Source organism: Suricata suricatta, chromosome X (genome assembly GCF_006229205.1).
Source record: "Suricata suricatta isolate VVHF042 chromosome X, meerkat_22Aug2017_6uvM2_HiC, whole genome shotgun sequence".
NCBI lineage: Eukaryota > Metazoa > Chordata > Mammalia > Carnivora > Herpestidae > Suricata > Suricata suricatta.
The window spans coordinates 85,614,416-85,629,129 of NC_043717.1; the positions used below are offsets into that span (position 1 = coordinate 85,614,416).

Consider the following 14,714-nt stretch of genomic DNA (forward strand, 5'->3'; position numbering starts at 1 on the left):
TAGCTTATCCAACTTTGAAAGCCTGGACCAAGACAGGCCTTATGTGGTATATATTTCAGGTCATAGTGAGACTCTATCTTCTAACCAAACCGACGCCCCTGGTTTGCCAGGGTTCCTGAATTCCCGCCGTCATCGCTGCTTCATTGAACTAATGCAGCTATGTCTCCAGAAACCCCCTATTAAAATGTGAATATTAGCTTCCTGAGAAGCTAATATGTTAAGTTTTCAGCATTCATTTTTGAACACAGGGCAAAGTCCTGAGGGAATGGAATACTGTACAGACCAGTTAAGCGTTAATGAATGTGGACATGGGCAGGAACATAGGCACTGGGAAGCTAGTGGAAGAGAAGAGGAATAGGAGACAAGAAAAATACCAAATGAGAATGCTAGTCAAGGCTCAAACAGCATGAATTTGCCCCTAAGCCCCCAGTGACCCTCATGCTACCTGATCACTTACTTCTCATGGAAACATAAAGGGGGGAAACAATATTAAGTCTCTTATCTGTCTCGTCATCTGTAAAATGGAGGCTGGAAAGAAAGCATAACTGTAGTGATAGCAGCTGTATAAATAGATAGGCAGGTAAATAAATGGGCTAATGGAGGAAACAAACTAGAAAAGCACACATTTCAAAGGTCTGTTATCAGCAGGGCTAGTCTGGAAAACTAACCTGGGTTGAGGTGTAATTGACTAGGCTGACCACATTTTCTAGATCAGACGGTTTCCCTGATGTCCCAGTTGAATTAAGTGTCCCCTTCCACTCTCAAAAGTGTCCCCGCTTGGACAATCTAAATCTCACTATAAACAATATAGTCACCCTAATGAGAGACTGGTGACCGTGTTGTGTGGATAGATTGGAGCTGTGCTGAGTTACCGAGTGCCTTGAGGTCTCAAGGCCTTGGAGTGGCCAGAGTCTCTCAGCCTCTTGACTCCGGTTCTGAGGACCTGCCTGTGCACCGTGATGCAGAAATGTGGGGGAAGCCATGCACCAAATGCAGGAAGTACTGTCATTTTAACAGAAAGCTTCCCAAAGGAGGGGGTGAAGACAGGAATTTCAGAAAGTAGAACAAGGCCAGTGGTGAGGATACAAAGAGGGTGATATGGAAGCCCTAGAAGCCCCTCAATTCACACTCAGAACTCAGTTCTCCTAAACACAGGGCCGGACCTGATCCAAGTATCCAAACAGTTGTCATTCTCCCCATTTCCACCCATAAAAGAAATAGTCTTGTGCCAGACAGGACAGCTCAGTCCAGGGCTGGGCTAATAGTATTCACAGGTGCATCTGGCCATTAACTTGGCCCTCGACTTGTTAGAAACAAATCAGTCTTCGTGCAATGCCAGATCCAGAACAATGACAACAACCAAAGAGACAAAAATGAATAGCTTGTGCACAGAGAAAATACACGGAAATCATCCACTGTATCTGATGTGAAAAAAGAGGAATCATTTGATTATAAACATTGAATTTCAGTTCTCATCTTACAGTACCAGAGAGGAGATTGTTCCAAAATTGATAACTTGTGTTTTTCCTTCCCAAAGTTTGTGCTCCCATTCAAATTGCACTAAATCTTTAGAGACATTGCCTTCTGAGCCTAAAACCGATTTCCCCACATAATTCTCATCCCTTGGTAAATACTTGTAATGTATCTAGAAAATCAAAGACATAATTTCCTTTTCAATATATGCAAAGACATCCGTCTCCTGTGGTTGAGGGGATGAGTTGCACACTACAAGGAAATCAGAGGAGAGTGGATGGGGGCTTCTGTGTAGCTAGCTCCTTGCCTCTCTGGCACTAGTTTTATTACCCTGCAACAGCACCGATGTGTGGAAAAAAAAAAACCCAAGGTTCTGGCCTCTTGGCTGCTGCCAGGAAAAGCCAGCGTTATCTCAGTGTACGCTGGGGAGCAGGTGAAAAGAGAAAAAAAAAATTTAATCAAAGCCCTCCTGCCGCCCCCTCCCCTTGCCTCTAAAGTCTTCCTCCAAGAGCCCCAGACTCGGCTATTCTATCTGGTGCTGTGCGCATAGAGAGCAGGTAATCAGCAAAGCTAATCAAAAATGCATTCGTTACCACAGAGCAGCAGTGGGTGACAGTGACTGCAGCTTTTACTGGCAAGTGGTTTCTGCACTGGCACAATGCAATCTCCGTGGCTCTCTGGCAAAACCTTTACATCCCCCTGCCCTTCCCCTCTCCCCCCCACCAGCCCAGCCGGCTCCGCCAGGCTCAGCTCTGCTTCTCCATTAAAGGCGATCTGATTCAGACACTTGACGATGTTTTCCCCTCAATCACCAAGACATTGCTCTGTAAAAGCTTTTTTCTGCCTAATAAGTCTTCTGAGTATTTTTAAGAAGGTGTTGCTTCACTTTAAAATACATTTTTTCCTTTGTTTTCAAAGCAGGAAGCCATTTCCTGCCAGGGCTAAACAAACTCAAACGCTGACAGATTCTGCAAATGCACAAGCCTTTCCTGCTTTGTCCAACCCCGCAAAATGGACTCTGTCTCAGAGCCCCCACAGAACCCAAAGAAACCCAGGGGGAACTGTGCCAAAATATGCTGTTGGGTCTGGAGCTAATAACAACAATAGCTAACATTACTGATCATTTATTATGTGCCAGGTGCACTCTGCACTTTGCTTACCTTATCCCATCCCATCCTCACAATAGCCTTGTGGGGTATCTGTTACTATTATCATTCCCATTGTACTGACTGGGACTGTGAGGCCCAAGAAGTCAATTCACCCGAATGCTAGGTGCGGACGGAGGATTCTGAACCCAGGGAGAGTAGTCCTCGCTCTAAACCACCCACCGTGGTTCCAGTGGAGAAAGACAAGTACACCACTCTACACATTCCCCCGTCCCCTCTCGGACTATAAAGTTAACCTTCCAGGGTATGTGATTACCATTCAGTAAATAACCATTTTCCAGGACACACAAACAGTACTTCCTTCATCCCCTGGAAAAAAAAAATCAAACTGCTTTAGCTAAGATGGAAAGAGATTTAGAAAAACAAAATAAGACTCTCTCCCAAGTCTTTGTTACTCCAGTCTACAGCGCTGCTGGAGTGGCCCCTGGCTTTGTGCCGCATCAGAGGTAGCTATCTGCTCCGTGCCCTTTGAGAAGAGACAAAGGAGGCGGCTGTCAGAACACACGCACGGATATACATATACAGTGCGATCTACCGGCAGGGTGGCATAGAGCTTCCTGGATCTCATTTCACCTCCACAACTGAGAGCTGTGTGACCTTGGGCATGTCACTTACTCTCTCTTAAATGTCTTAGTTGTACTAACTATAAAATTGAAATAATAGTACTACCTACCTCATGGGGACTATGAGGATTAAATGAGCTAATGTATTAAATCACTGACCACATACTTGGCACATAGTAAGCACTTGATAAAAAATAGCTCATATTATATAACTCCTCTCCCACTAATCTGAAATTTACAACTTATGTTATACATCCAAGGCTTCCGTGAAGGCATGAACAGTGACAATTTGAGGTGGGGGAGGGGGGTACTATATATATTTCATTAACACTTGGACTCTGACCCAGATAATCAGGCAAATTACTGACCTTGCTTCAGAAGTACACTTTGAAAACATACCAGACTGGAATATTGGGGTTTTCAGGATGCCAGATATTTCCTGATTTAAGCTTTGGTAACAGAAAGCTTAAAAATTAAAAAAAAAAAAAAAGCTTAAAAAAAGATAAATAGCCTCATACTGCATCTTTTGATCTAAAGGAGTCTGCCCTCTAAATTATAGGGGACTGTGGGGCTTTTTTAGTACATAAAGGAAACCACAAAAATGACAAAAGAGCCGATCTTTTCACTTGCGAAAATGATTTGCTCCAGAGTTCCTTTAAGCGACAAGCACGTGTCCTGGTTTTAAAATAGAATTCAATTTACCTAAATTCATTTTCCACACAAATTTTTGATGCATGCCCATTGCATAAAGCAAGACTTGCCCATATTATAAAGTATAGCAGCAAATTGCTGATGTCCATTTCCACTTTGTCGGCATTCGCCACCCAACCCCTTATCGGGCTGTGGCGGCTACAGACACACTCAGCCAATTTCCATGTTCTTAAGAAAGAGGAAATGTTATACTAACTCAAACCTTCAATTCTTCTCAGCTGCCATCCGTTCCTTAATGGTAACACAAGGACTGCTTTCTGCCAAGTGCCTTGGGGACTGTACCAACCACTTATCTAACAGCATCCTGAAAAGAAGTCAGAAAGGATGGGGAAGTTTTGACCATGAGGAGGCAAGAAGAAAAAGGTTATTCTCCTTGTCTCCCACCAGATGCACTCTTCTCCACGGTGCTCTTCACCTAACCACAAGATATGGCCACTGCTCTCTGAGTTTGCCAAATCTGAGCACCCAAATGAAAGGGCATTTGGTCTCCTCATTTTAGTCCATCCATGAAATCAGACCTTTTTTCTTCCTTGTGTTCCTCCTAACTTATGACCCGTAATGTTAAACAGAGCACCACTCGATCTTGCTTTTGGCTAAGTCACGCATTCATTCATTCATTTGACAAAAGTTATTTAGCATCAGTTACAGTTCACGCTTTTTTTTTCTGGGTGCTGGGATTACAGCAATAAGCAAAAGAAATTTAAAAAAAACCCACCCCACCCCCAGAGCTCACCATTTTAAATATACCAAGTTAGTAAAATACCTACTTAAAGTAAAGATATAGAGTTACAGCGTATTCCAATACCAAAGAAGTCGCTTCCCTCAAGTCTCATTCTCATTAGAAACATAATAGTGTTTATAATTTTCAAAAAATTATTAGTTGGGGAATGTAAGGATTCCATTCATTCACGTACCCATTAATCACATTGTTCCTAATTCCAAAAAGATTTTGAAATAACCTACGATAAAAGACATAGAAACTTCTTGCTTTAATTTGTTAGCCATGAATCTAACTAAAGCAAAAGTCGAATCATGTACTGATGGAGAAGTGTTAAGATTTCAAGAGTCAAGATGCTATGGTTTTGCCCTTGGGTAATTTGTCTGCAATTATTAGAAACACCCACAAGGTTGTGGTAATGATGCCTTAGTTTATAACCATATCTGAAGAGCAGGCTGCTAATGCATGTGTGACTTACCTGAAATGAAGGTCCAGTGCACTTCTCCAACCACAGAATTTTGTTTCTCATCACGCTTGCAGCAGATTTCATAATTAAAGAGCTTAGGATGTTTTCAAGAAACTTCTTAGGAAGGTTGAGATCTTGACTGAGCTCCCAAAATCTGTCATTCATTAATTCATTCAGCACACCTTTATGGAGAAGCTTCTGGGTACTAAGTGCTATGAAAAGCATGTAAAAAACAAATTTTGTGTTCACGAAATATACAATAAAGGAAGCATCTTAACTAAAAGGAAAAGGCAATGACATTACTATCTGGGTCTCTTTCCTTTAAAGTTTACAGGAAATGTTTCTAATATTGGTTTGCATTAAATATGGGGATAATAACAGTATTCACCTCAAAGGGTGGCTGAAAGATTCAAGAGACAGTACACTTAAACCATTTAGCAAGTACTCGTCATCATCACCATGGGGGGGAAAACCTGCTATTCTGTATAAACCAGAAATTTCAGTAAAGTGGATTCCGAATTGGCAGAGGAGTCACTGGTTTCCATTTATTAGCAAATATGACGATGTTCTGTCTGAAACTTTTAACTTGAAGGGGGATGGATCTTTGTTGGCTTTGTCTTGTTTTGTTTTGAATTTAAAGCAGTGCCTCACAAAGAATTTTTTAGTGTGGTGCCTCTGGCTATAAAATGATCTTCCCCTTAGGGAACCCAGTGTGAGTTTAGACAGCAGGGTAGGTAAGATTGTGAGACCACTCTTGGACTGGCCTCCTGCCAAGCTACAGAGATTTTAAGTGATTTTTTTTTACTTCCTTTGTAAGGCAGAACTTCTCTTGGGACTGGGGCTACCCACTAAGGGAGGCCCGGAGAAGCAGCTAGGAAGCGTTTGCAGCCTCCCTAGAGGAAGCCCTTTCATTTCCTAAAGCCCTTAGTGAATGAGTTTCTCCCAGGGGCCTGGAGTCAAGAGCCCAGGGAACTGGTGAGGGAAGCGCTCCATCCTGCCCATTCTCTTCCAGACCTGGCATTGCCTTCGGGGCCCACTTCCTCGGGGTGACTTGTGCAATCACACAGGGTCCCCTGCTAGAAGGGCCTTGCTTTATGCTTCTTGTCTCTGTCCTGAATGTCTTGACACTTGAACAAGGGGCCCAGCATTTTCATTTTGCACTGGACCCCACCAACTATATAGCCAAGTCCTCTCTGCCCTGAAGAGTTTCTAAGCACTGGGAAGGCCTTGTTCTTAGTCTCTCTCCCTGCTGTTATTTAAGAGTCCACGTCACTCCCCACCCTTGAGTCCAACTAAGTGCAGTGGCTCAGTGGCCCTCCGACTAACCCTGTACTCTGAGGATCACTCTAGCAATGTTCTCCTACCCTTGAAGCGCTGACATCTAGAACCTGCCATTATAGGTAGAGTGCAGTGAATGATGGCAAACACAGCATAGGGAGGCAGAAAGCCTTGCCTTCTGCGTCAGCTGAGGGACATGACAGGCATTCAGACCTGTCTCAGTTTCTTCACCAGTGCTCTAGAACATCTAGGAAAGCAAAACCAGTAGAAATTTTCCCAGAAAGTTCACATTTCCTCATGTCTTTAACTTGAGCCAACCCACTCTGCCAATCCAAATGTCACAATATTGAGTGGATTCTATTAATGATCTCTCTCTCTCCAGTGCTTTATATGGAAAGGCAGATAAGATGTATCCCCAATTCACAGATCAAAACACTGAATCTCCAAAAGTGTAATTTGGAAATAGCTGTAATTAGAATCCAGGTTTTCAGGTACCTGGTACAATATTCACATTTCTGAAAAGGTGTGTGTAAACCATTTCGTTTTTTTTAAACTCCTATTCTGAGCAGGTACATAGAATTAGGGTATTTTCACAGTGACCCTATTGGCCTCCTGAGCCACATAATCCCTCGTTGCTGTGGGCTGTCCTATGCCCCCAGGAGGTGTAGCAGCATCCCTGGTGTCTACCTACTAAGTGTAAATAGAAATCCCCCACACCCCCCACTGCCAGGAGGGACAATCAAAAAAGTCCCCACACATTGCACTTGTCTCCTGGGGAGCAAACCACAACCAACTGATAACCGCTTCATGAGAGCACTTTATTATTTAAGATTTTTGCCTTTTTCCAGGCGGCCGAGAAGATGGCAAACATTCACACCGAGGGTGCCTACCAAAAGCAGCCAACCATCTTTCAAAACAAGAAGAGGGTTCTGCTTGGAGAAACTGGCAAGGAGAAGCTCCCGCGATACTACAAAAACATCGGTCTGGGCTTCAAGACGCCCAAGGAGGCCATCGAGGGCACCTATATTGACAAGAAATGCCCCTTTACTGGTAATGTCTCCATCCGAGGGCGGATTCTGTCTGGCGTGGTGACCAAGATGAAGATGCAGAGGACCACTGTCATCCGCCGAGACTACCTCCACTACATCCGAAAGTACAACCGCTTCGAGAAACACCACAAGAACATGTCCGTGCACCTGTCCCCCTGCTTCAGGGATGTCCAGATCGGCGACATCGTCACAGTGGGCGAGTGCTGGCCCTTGAGCAAGACTGTGCGCTTCAACGTGCTCAAAGTCACAAAGGCCGCTGGCACCAAGAAGCAGTTCCAGAAGTTCTGAGGCTAGACGTCTCCCACACCCCCAAAGAAATAAAGTTATTTTCCCAGTCGTGAAAAAAAATAAAAATAAAAAAATAAAATTTTTTAATGTTTATTTATTTTTGAGACAGAGAGAGACAGAGTGTGAACAAGGGAGGGGCAGAGAGAGAGAGAGAGAGAGAGAGAGAGAGAGAGAGAGAGAGATGGAGATACAGAATCTGAAACAGACTCCAGGCTCTGAGCTAGTTGACAGCACAGAGCCCGACGCGGGGCTTGAACCCACAAACTATGAGATCATGACCTGAGCTGAAGTCAGATGCTTAACCAACTGAGGCACCCAGCCACCCCGCACTTCATTATTTAAAGGGAACATGTGGTGAATCCTTCAGTAAACTACAAAACTCTCTCCAAATTTGTATTTCCACATAGTAGATTTTCTTAAATTAGAAGATACCTTCTTTTCAAAGGAGAAAAACCACTGATTGTGGCTGTGTGGGGGTAATCACCCAGAAAAATGTGATGCTTTTCTTTTCCCTCAAAATATTATTATGTTCATGGGAGTGATGCCACAAAGATTCAGCAGAATATGCTTGCAGTATACAGATTGGAACAGATGTAACTTTAGCAAATCCAGCAATTCCTCTTTAAGAATTAGCTACAGTCAAGTATCTGAAAAGTCAACTGTTTCCAGTTATCTTTTCATTCCCTGAAATACTCTGAATTCACTTTTAAAGCAGGAAACACAGACCTTCCACTATCTAAAGGAGTGTTTTTTAAAAAAAAAAAACCCTATTTAGGTTTTTAATGTTTATTTATTTTTGAGAGAGAGAGTGAGCGAGTGAGCAGGGGAGGGGCAGAGAGGGAGACAGAATCCCAAGCAAGCTCCACACTGTAAGCACAGAGCCTGATGTGGGGCTCAAACCCATAAACCATGAGATCGTGACTTGAGCTGAAATCAAGAGTCACTCCACTGACTGAGCTACCCAGGTGCCCCCAAAATACCCTCTTCCTAAAGATTGCTAGGGTCAAACCCCACGTTGACAGATTAGGGAACAGAAAATAAGAAGTAGAAGTGGCAGACAGAGAGACAGCAAGCAAGTCTTCCATCGGGCCCTTGAAGCAACCCATAATGCACTCATTGCCTCAACCGGATGGAAGAGATGGTTTAAAACCCAAACCAAGATACTCTTGAGAGTGAAGAGGGGCATTGGTAATAATTGTGCTGGGACAATGCACATCAGCTGAGTTGTCCTGGCCAAAGCAGGATGTGTGGTCACCCTAGCCTGAGATCACTCATGGAAACACACCACTGCCAGATGGTTGCTACATCAGCAAGCCCCAAATCTTAGTGGTTTAAAACAAAATCATTTCTAGTTTCTCACCCATTTGCAGGTTGGCTGTGGTTCAGCGGATCTCAACTGATCTCAACTGGGCAGCTTTGCCACAGGCTGTAATAATTGAGAGGGCTCTGTTTCTCACTTCGGGTCTGTGAGTGAACTGGGCCAGCTCTGCCCCACATGCCATTCATCCTTCTTGGAACCAGAAAACTATCTGGGATGTGTTCTTCTCATGACACCCACAGAGGTGAAGATGGTGAGCAGAACAGCAGGAGGTTCCTTAAGACATCGGCTGGAATTCGCGTGCTGTCGCTTCTGCCCACATGCCACTGGCCAAAGCAAGTCACACGGCCAAGCCCAAAATTGAGGGGCAGAGAAATATAGTTCCCACAGTGAGGCCATGATAAAGGTACAAAAGCAGGAAAAAGTGAATAATTGGAGCATTCGTTCAATCTAACCCATATGCTTCAGCTGTCCCAACCTCATCACCACCACCCCCACACATAGACACACCTCAGAAAAGGGAGGAGGCGAGTCTGTTTGCCTTCATATGATATGACATGATGCGGACTCAGTGCCTTATATACAGTCATGTAAGTTTCAGAATCCAGAGTCAGTTTCTAGTTTTGTATGTACCTTGAAAATTAGACATGTGTCCAGTTGAGTATAAAAACCAATTGGCATCCAGAATTCCTCAATAAAATTCTCAAATCTGTTGAAGTATGCAACCCATCCCCAACTAAAGCTGGGAGGCAGGGCCAGTTTTAGGCTGGGGGTTAATGTCCCCCAGACTTGCCTGTGCTATTTCACAGTGACACTTCCTAAACTTCCTAGAGGGGTAACCAAAAAAAAGAAAAGAAAAGAAAAGAAAAGCATACATTAATAAAAATGTCAACAATAACATCTTTGGGAGGTAACCTGGAATAATTCACAATAAATTAACACTTTCCATCAGAGAGATATTGCAGCTTATAAGAATGTCACTTTGTGAGAAGTGGGAGTCCCAACGCCTTGTGACTTCCATCTGCAGTTTGCAAGCCCATTCAGAGCCCACCAGGGGATAATTACTTGCTAAGATGTACCCATCCCAGCAGAATATATTTGCTATGATTCAATTCTCTCACAGCATGAAGGACACTCTGGTCTGGCGGATAAAGCCCTAGAGGGATTAAAAAAAAAACAAAACCTCCATTCCCAACCACTTGGCTGTGTGACCTTGAGCTGTTCACTAAACCTCTCTGATTCCTCAGTTTCACAGTCTATGGAGTAACACCCCAGATCTCTGCTTACCCAGAGAAGAAGGTGAAAAAAGAGTCCCTGGATCCCTATCTGAAAAGATCTGAAAACCTATTTGCCTCTAGCCCTAGGAAAAGGAATTATTTCTATATTCGTTTCTCACCCTGGACACTCAATATAAAATTACTTTTTTAGGAGCAAAATTAAATATCAGGCAGATGCATCATGAACTGAATTTAGGGAGATGAGTTCCTCAAGTAACAGTAGCATCTCACCATTGAGTAGCCTACATCTAATGGACCAAGACAACACCATTCAACAAGTTACCATGGGCCTGTGGACATTTCAAGAGTGAAATGATTACCATTCACAATTCCCAGGGAGCAGACCTTTGGGAAGATGGGGATTTTAGTGGCTACTGTGGTTGCTTCCCACCCTCCATATCTCCCTTCCCCACTGTGTCAATCATGTGGTTTGAAGAGGGATAGCGAAGAACTGACCCTATGGATAGGGTATAATCCTATTCCCCTTTGCATTGGTCATTGGCTCAGGTCCTTCAGGTATAAGCATGACATTCCCTGAACACAGGATTCAATCATGAGTGTTCCTGTGATTCCTTTAGAGCCAGTGATATTAGATGTGATGCAGATGTGAAGACAAGACATGCCGCAGACATTTTGCCATCATCTGGTGGGCAAAAAAAGAGAAAGGAAAATAAATTAGGTCTTTGATGAAATTTTTGAACTGCTGAATCTAATAAAGTCTCAAGCAGTCTTACCTCTGTCCCTTCCAGACCTGTGAGTCAATGCATCTCCCTTATTCTTTATACAAGTTTTTGTCTCATCTGAAGCATGAAGCATCTGAACTGATATAGGAACTGAGTCAAGGGCATGGTTACCAGCCCTGAGAATACCTAAAGGAGTCAATGTCAAAGTGCTTAGTCCAGAGAGAAAAGGTTGGAATGAGGTACTAAAAGGGAAAGATCATCTCCAAGTCATTGTGCCCCCAAATAGCTCCTAGAGATATCTTCAGGGAGAAAAAATGAGTTCTAAACACTTTTCCCACCTATAAAAAGAAAGCCAATCTGAAAACAATTTAAGATAAACAATTGCTTCCATGGCCATGCTCACCTGGTGTGACTGTCTCCTCCTGGAAGTTGCTCTGGATCCATTTCTGGGCATATCAAACTCAAGTTCGCAAGACTTCTCCTCTGAGCTACACATAAACAAACTCCCACCAGAAGCAGTTCCAACTAGGCTTGTGCCTAGAATTTCATATCCTCAGGGTTGTGGATTTATTCAGCAACACCGACAGTGGCATCTACATAGAGGACTTCTACAGAGGTTTCTGGAAGAGTGGTAACTTAGAGAAGATTGAAGGATAGAGAAGTGAGATGGAAGATCCAAGCTTTCTTAGATGTCACTCCCAACCTGAGTCTCCAGATATGACTGGACTCTATCCTTCCCAAAGAATTCGGGAATGAAAGTGTAAGCCACAAAGAATTGGGAGTCTCTAATGTAGTTCTTCTATGAGACTCGTAGGCTGAAGGTTGGACAGTTTTTCCTCACCCTAAGACAATCCCGACTCATGGAATCATAGGACCATAGAACGTGAGAGCGGGAAGTCTTTAAAAATCACTTTACTCTATCTTCTCTTTTTGATGGCATGGGATTGAATCTGGGATAAGAAAAGAACCTGTTTCAGATATTTGAACACTTTCCTCTGTACCTGGTACCTGATGCTTACTATTTTCACAGCACTTACCATGCTGCATTGTCCTTGCCACTGAATCCTTCCTCCTTTGAACTTGAAATTCATTGAAAGCAGAAATTGTCTTGCTTCTTTATATCCCTGGTGCCTCCCAGAATCTGTCATATAGCAGGTGGTCAAAAGTTTGTTCAAGAAATCAAAGTTTCAAGTCAAACAGTGAGGAACTTATCTTTCTACTAGGCAAAGGATATAGAATCTTGGCTTCATTACTTTTAAAGGGTATAGCAGTTTCCTTCCAATGAATCACAATGATTTTTTTGTCATTATTTTCCTTATTTACAAGGTATCAAGTTCACGAGTATGAGGATCGATGTATAGTTAGATATTTTCTCCAAAATCCACTGGCCAACATTTCTTTCTGCTTATTGAAGAGACCTATCCCAGGCCTGAAACAAACAGAAGCCTCGTGAAGAGAAGTACTCATTTCACTTTCATATTGTAAATTTTAAAATTTCATACTTTACTTCTGCCTCAACATCCCCACAACCAAACCGACTGTGAGGACCCCCACCTAGGTGACTGGGTGCATCACTGTGACAAGGCCAACCCAGACCACAAGTTCCCCTTCTTGCTCTCCCCTGACCCTGACCTACTGTCATTCAAATGTATCAATGAAATCACCTCAAGCCTTTTGTTCGTGTGCTCCATCCTGATAAAGCACTTGCCCAAGGGGCAATCTCTCTCTCAATCACTCACTCAGTCTCTTTCTCTCTCTCATCTCCCCATTTGCTTGGTTGAGCCCTCTCATTTGATGCTCTCCTGACTCCCTCATGGCCTCCCTTCATGGCATACAGTCACTGTTTCTCTAAAACTTGTATTATAAACTTTATTTTCCGGTGCCCCTCCCGTGTCCTCTCTTGTGGCCACACATGACAACCATTTCATGGAAGAACACAACCTCTCAGTAAGAACTGCAATGAAGTATTTTCTTGCCAGGTAATTCTGAATCCAGCAGAGATACCTCTGAGAGAGAGAGAGAGAGAGAGAGAGAGAGAGAGATTTGGGGCTTTGTTGGTAACTTCTGGCGGCTCTGATGCTCGCTACTATAATCTCTAGCTCCTCATTGGAAAAACAAAGATGAAGTTCAAAAAGCATCTCACTGCTTTCTTGTGTGAGGGACTGAATGCAAAACAATTTGCATGTATTATACAGACTTTCCAACCAACAGCAATATGCCTAGTTCACCACTGCATCCCTGCTGGCTCAGATGGGACTAATCCAATTCTGCCAACAGCTGCCACTGACAGCTAAAAGTTAAAAAAGTGGCAGCAGATGAAAGAGAGGAAAACAGGTAGTGGGCAGGGGGAGACTGAAAACAGTAAGGAAGGGTGCCGTTTACAGTGATGACTGCAATGGGGAATTTTCAAGTGCAGAGACATTGAAATGGCTTTCTTCCTCTCATCTTTTGTTACTGATCCACCCATTACTCTTCAAGCCAAATGACAGTGAAGAAGGCCACAGATCTCTACCTCCACCTCTTCTCTTGGCTAGCCAAGCATGAGTGGGGACCCGGATGCTTTCAGGAGGGAAGGGAGGTGTGCTGAAAACTACCCCTTTCCATCTGAAATGTAGTGTCTCCCTCCCTGAAATCACAACTGAAACTCCTCATTAGAGTTATTCCTCCGGGTCGAGGCATTGAAGGCTCCTATTAAAATGCAACTATGTAATCTAAAAGGAGGAACGTATAGTGCCTGGCACAGGGTAGAGATTCTCTAAATGTCATTTTTAATATTGAATTGACACTGCCTGCCATGAGAGCCTTAGTAAAGATCCATCTACCAAATTCTCTCCTGTCTCCTAGGGCTCTTAAGGAGCCTGATGGGAAGAATTTGATGCACCACTGGCCAAGATTTGGTAGCAGAGTCTGAGGTTTGGGGGATGGGGAAAAAAGGGGAGGCTGACAGCATGAGGCACTTTTGGTGGAGAAAGGGCATTTTTAAAGGGTGAGAAAGGGGGAAGGGCGTTTGGAACTTAACATTTATTGATTCTTCTATGAGTCAGGCCCTGAATTAGATCCTTTAACACCTACTATTTTATTTAATCCTTATTTAATCCACAACCACTTCATAGGGAAACAAATAGTAATATTCCCATTTTACAGATGAGAAAAATGGAGTTCCAGATTCAGAAAGTTGCTCAAGGTCACACACTACCTATATGTAATCGAATATAGACTTGAACCTAGACCTGTCTCCTAAGCCTATACTCCTGAGCCATGCCGTCAGTCCCCACACTTGTCAAGGGGTGGCCAACCCGGTCTCTGCCACCGCCTTTGGTCTAATGCTCCGATCACTTGCAAGTTCAGTCTCCTGTCATGCCCAGGTTTCTCCCTCATTCTTAGCCATGAATATCCAAATGGAGATAAAAGATTCCCATGAGTGGTGGGGTAGAAAGAGATTTTGCATTCTCAGAATGGATAGAAAGTTGGGAAGAGCCTAGAACCATTTTTTCTGGTTGCCTGAGGGTTTGGAAACTTTCTCTGCTCTTTATTTTTTTAATGCTTATTTATTTCTGAGAGAGAGAGAGAGAGAGAGAGAGAGAGAGAGAGAGAGAATGAGTGGTGGGGGGGTGGAGGCAGAGAAGGAGGGAGAGAGAGGATCCAAAGCAGGCTCTGCACTTGTTAGCACAGAGCCCTGTGCAAGTCTCGAACTCACCACTTGAGATCATGACCTGAATGGAAG

The 14,714-nt window shown here is 43.5% G+C and overlaps 1 protein-coding gene across 1 annotated transcript; it reads left to right on the top strand.

Moving 5' to 3' along the window:
* Positions 1-7,235: 7,235 nt before the first annotated feature.
* LOC115283786 (40S ribosomal protein S11-like) lies at positions 7,236-7,761 on the top strand. Its single transcript, XM_029930167.1, has one exon. It carries the CDS (start codon positions 7,236-7,238, stop codon positions 7,710-7,712), a length of 477 nt encoding a protein of 158 aa, XP_029786027.1. The 3' UTR covers positions 7,713-7,761.
* The last annotated feature ends 6,953 nt before the right edge of the window (positions 7,762-14,714 follow it).

Excerpts from the sequence above, each read along its gene's own strand:
- LOC115283786 (XM_029930167.1), top strand. The coding sequence starts at position 7,236 with ATGGCAAACATTCACACCGAGGGTGCCTACCAAAAGCAGCCAACCATC.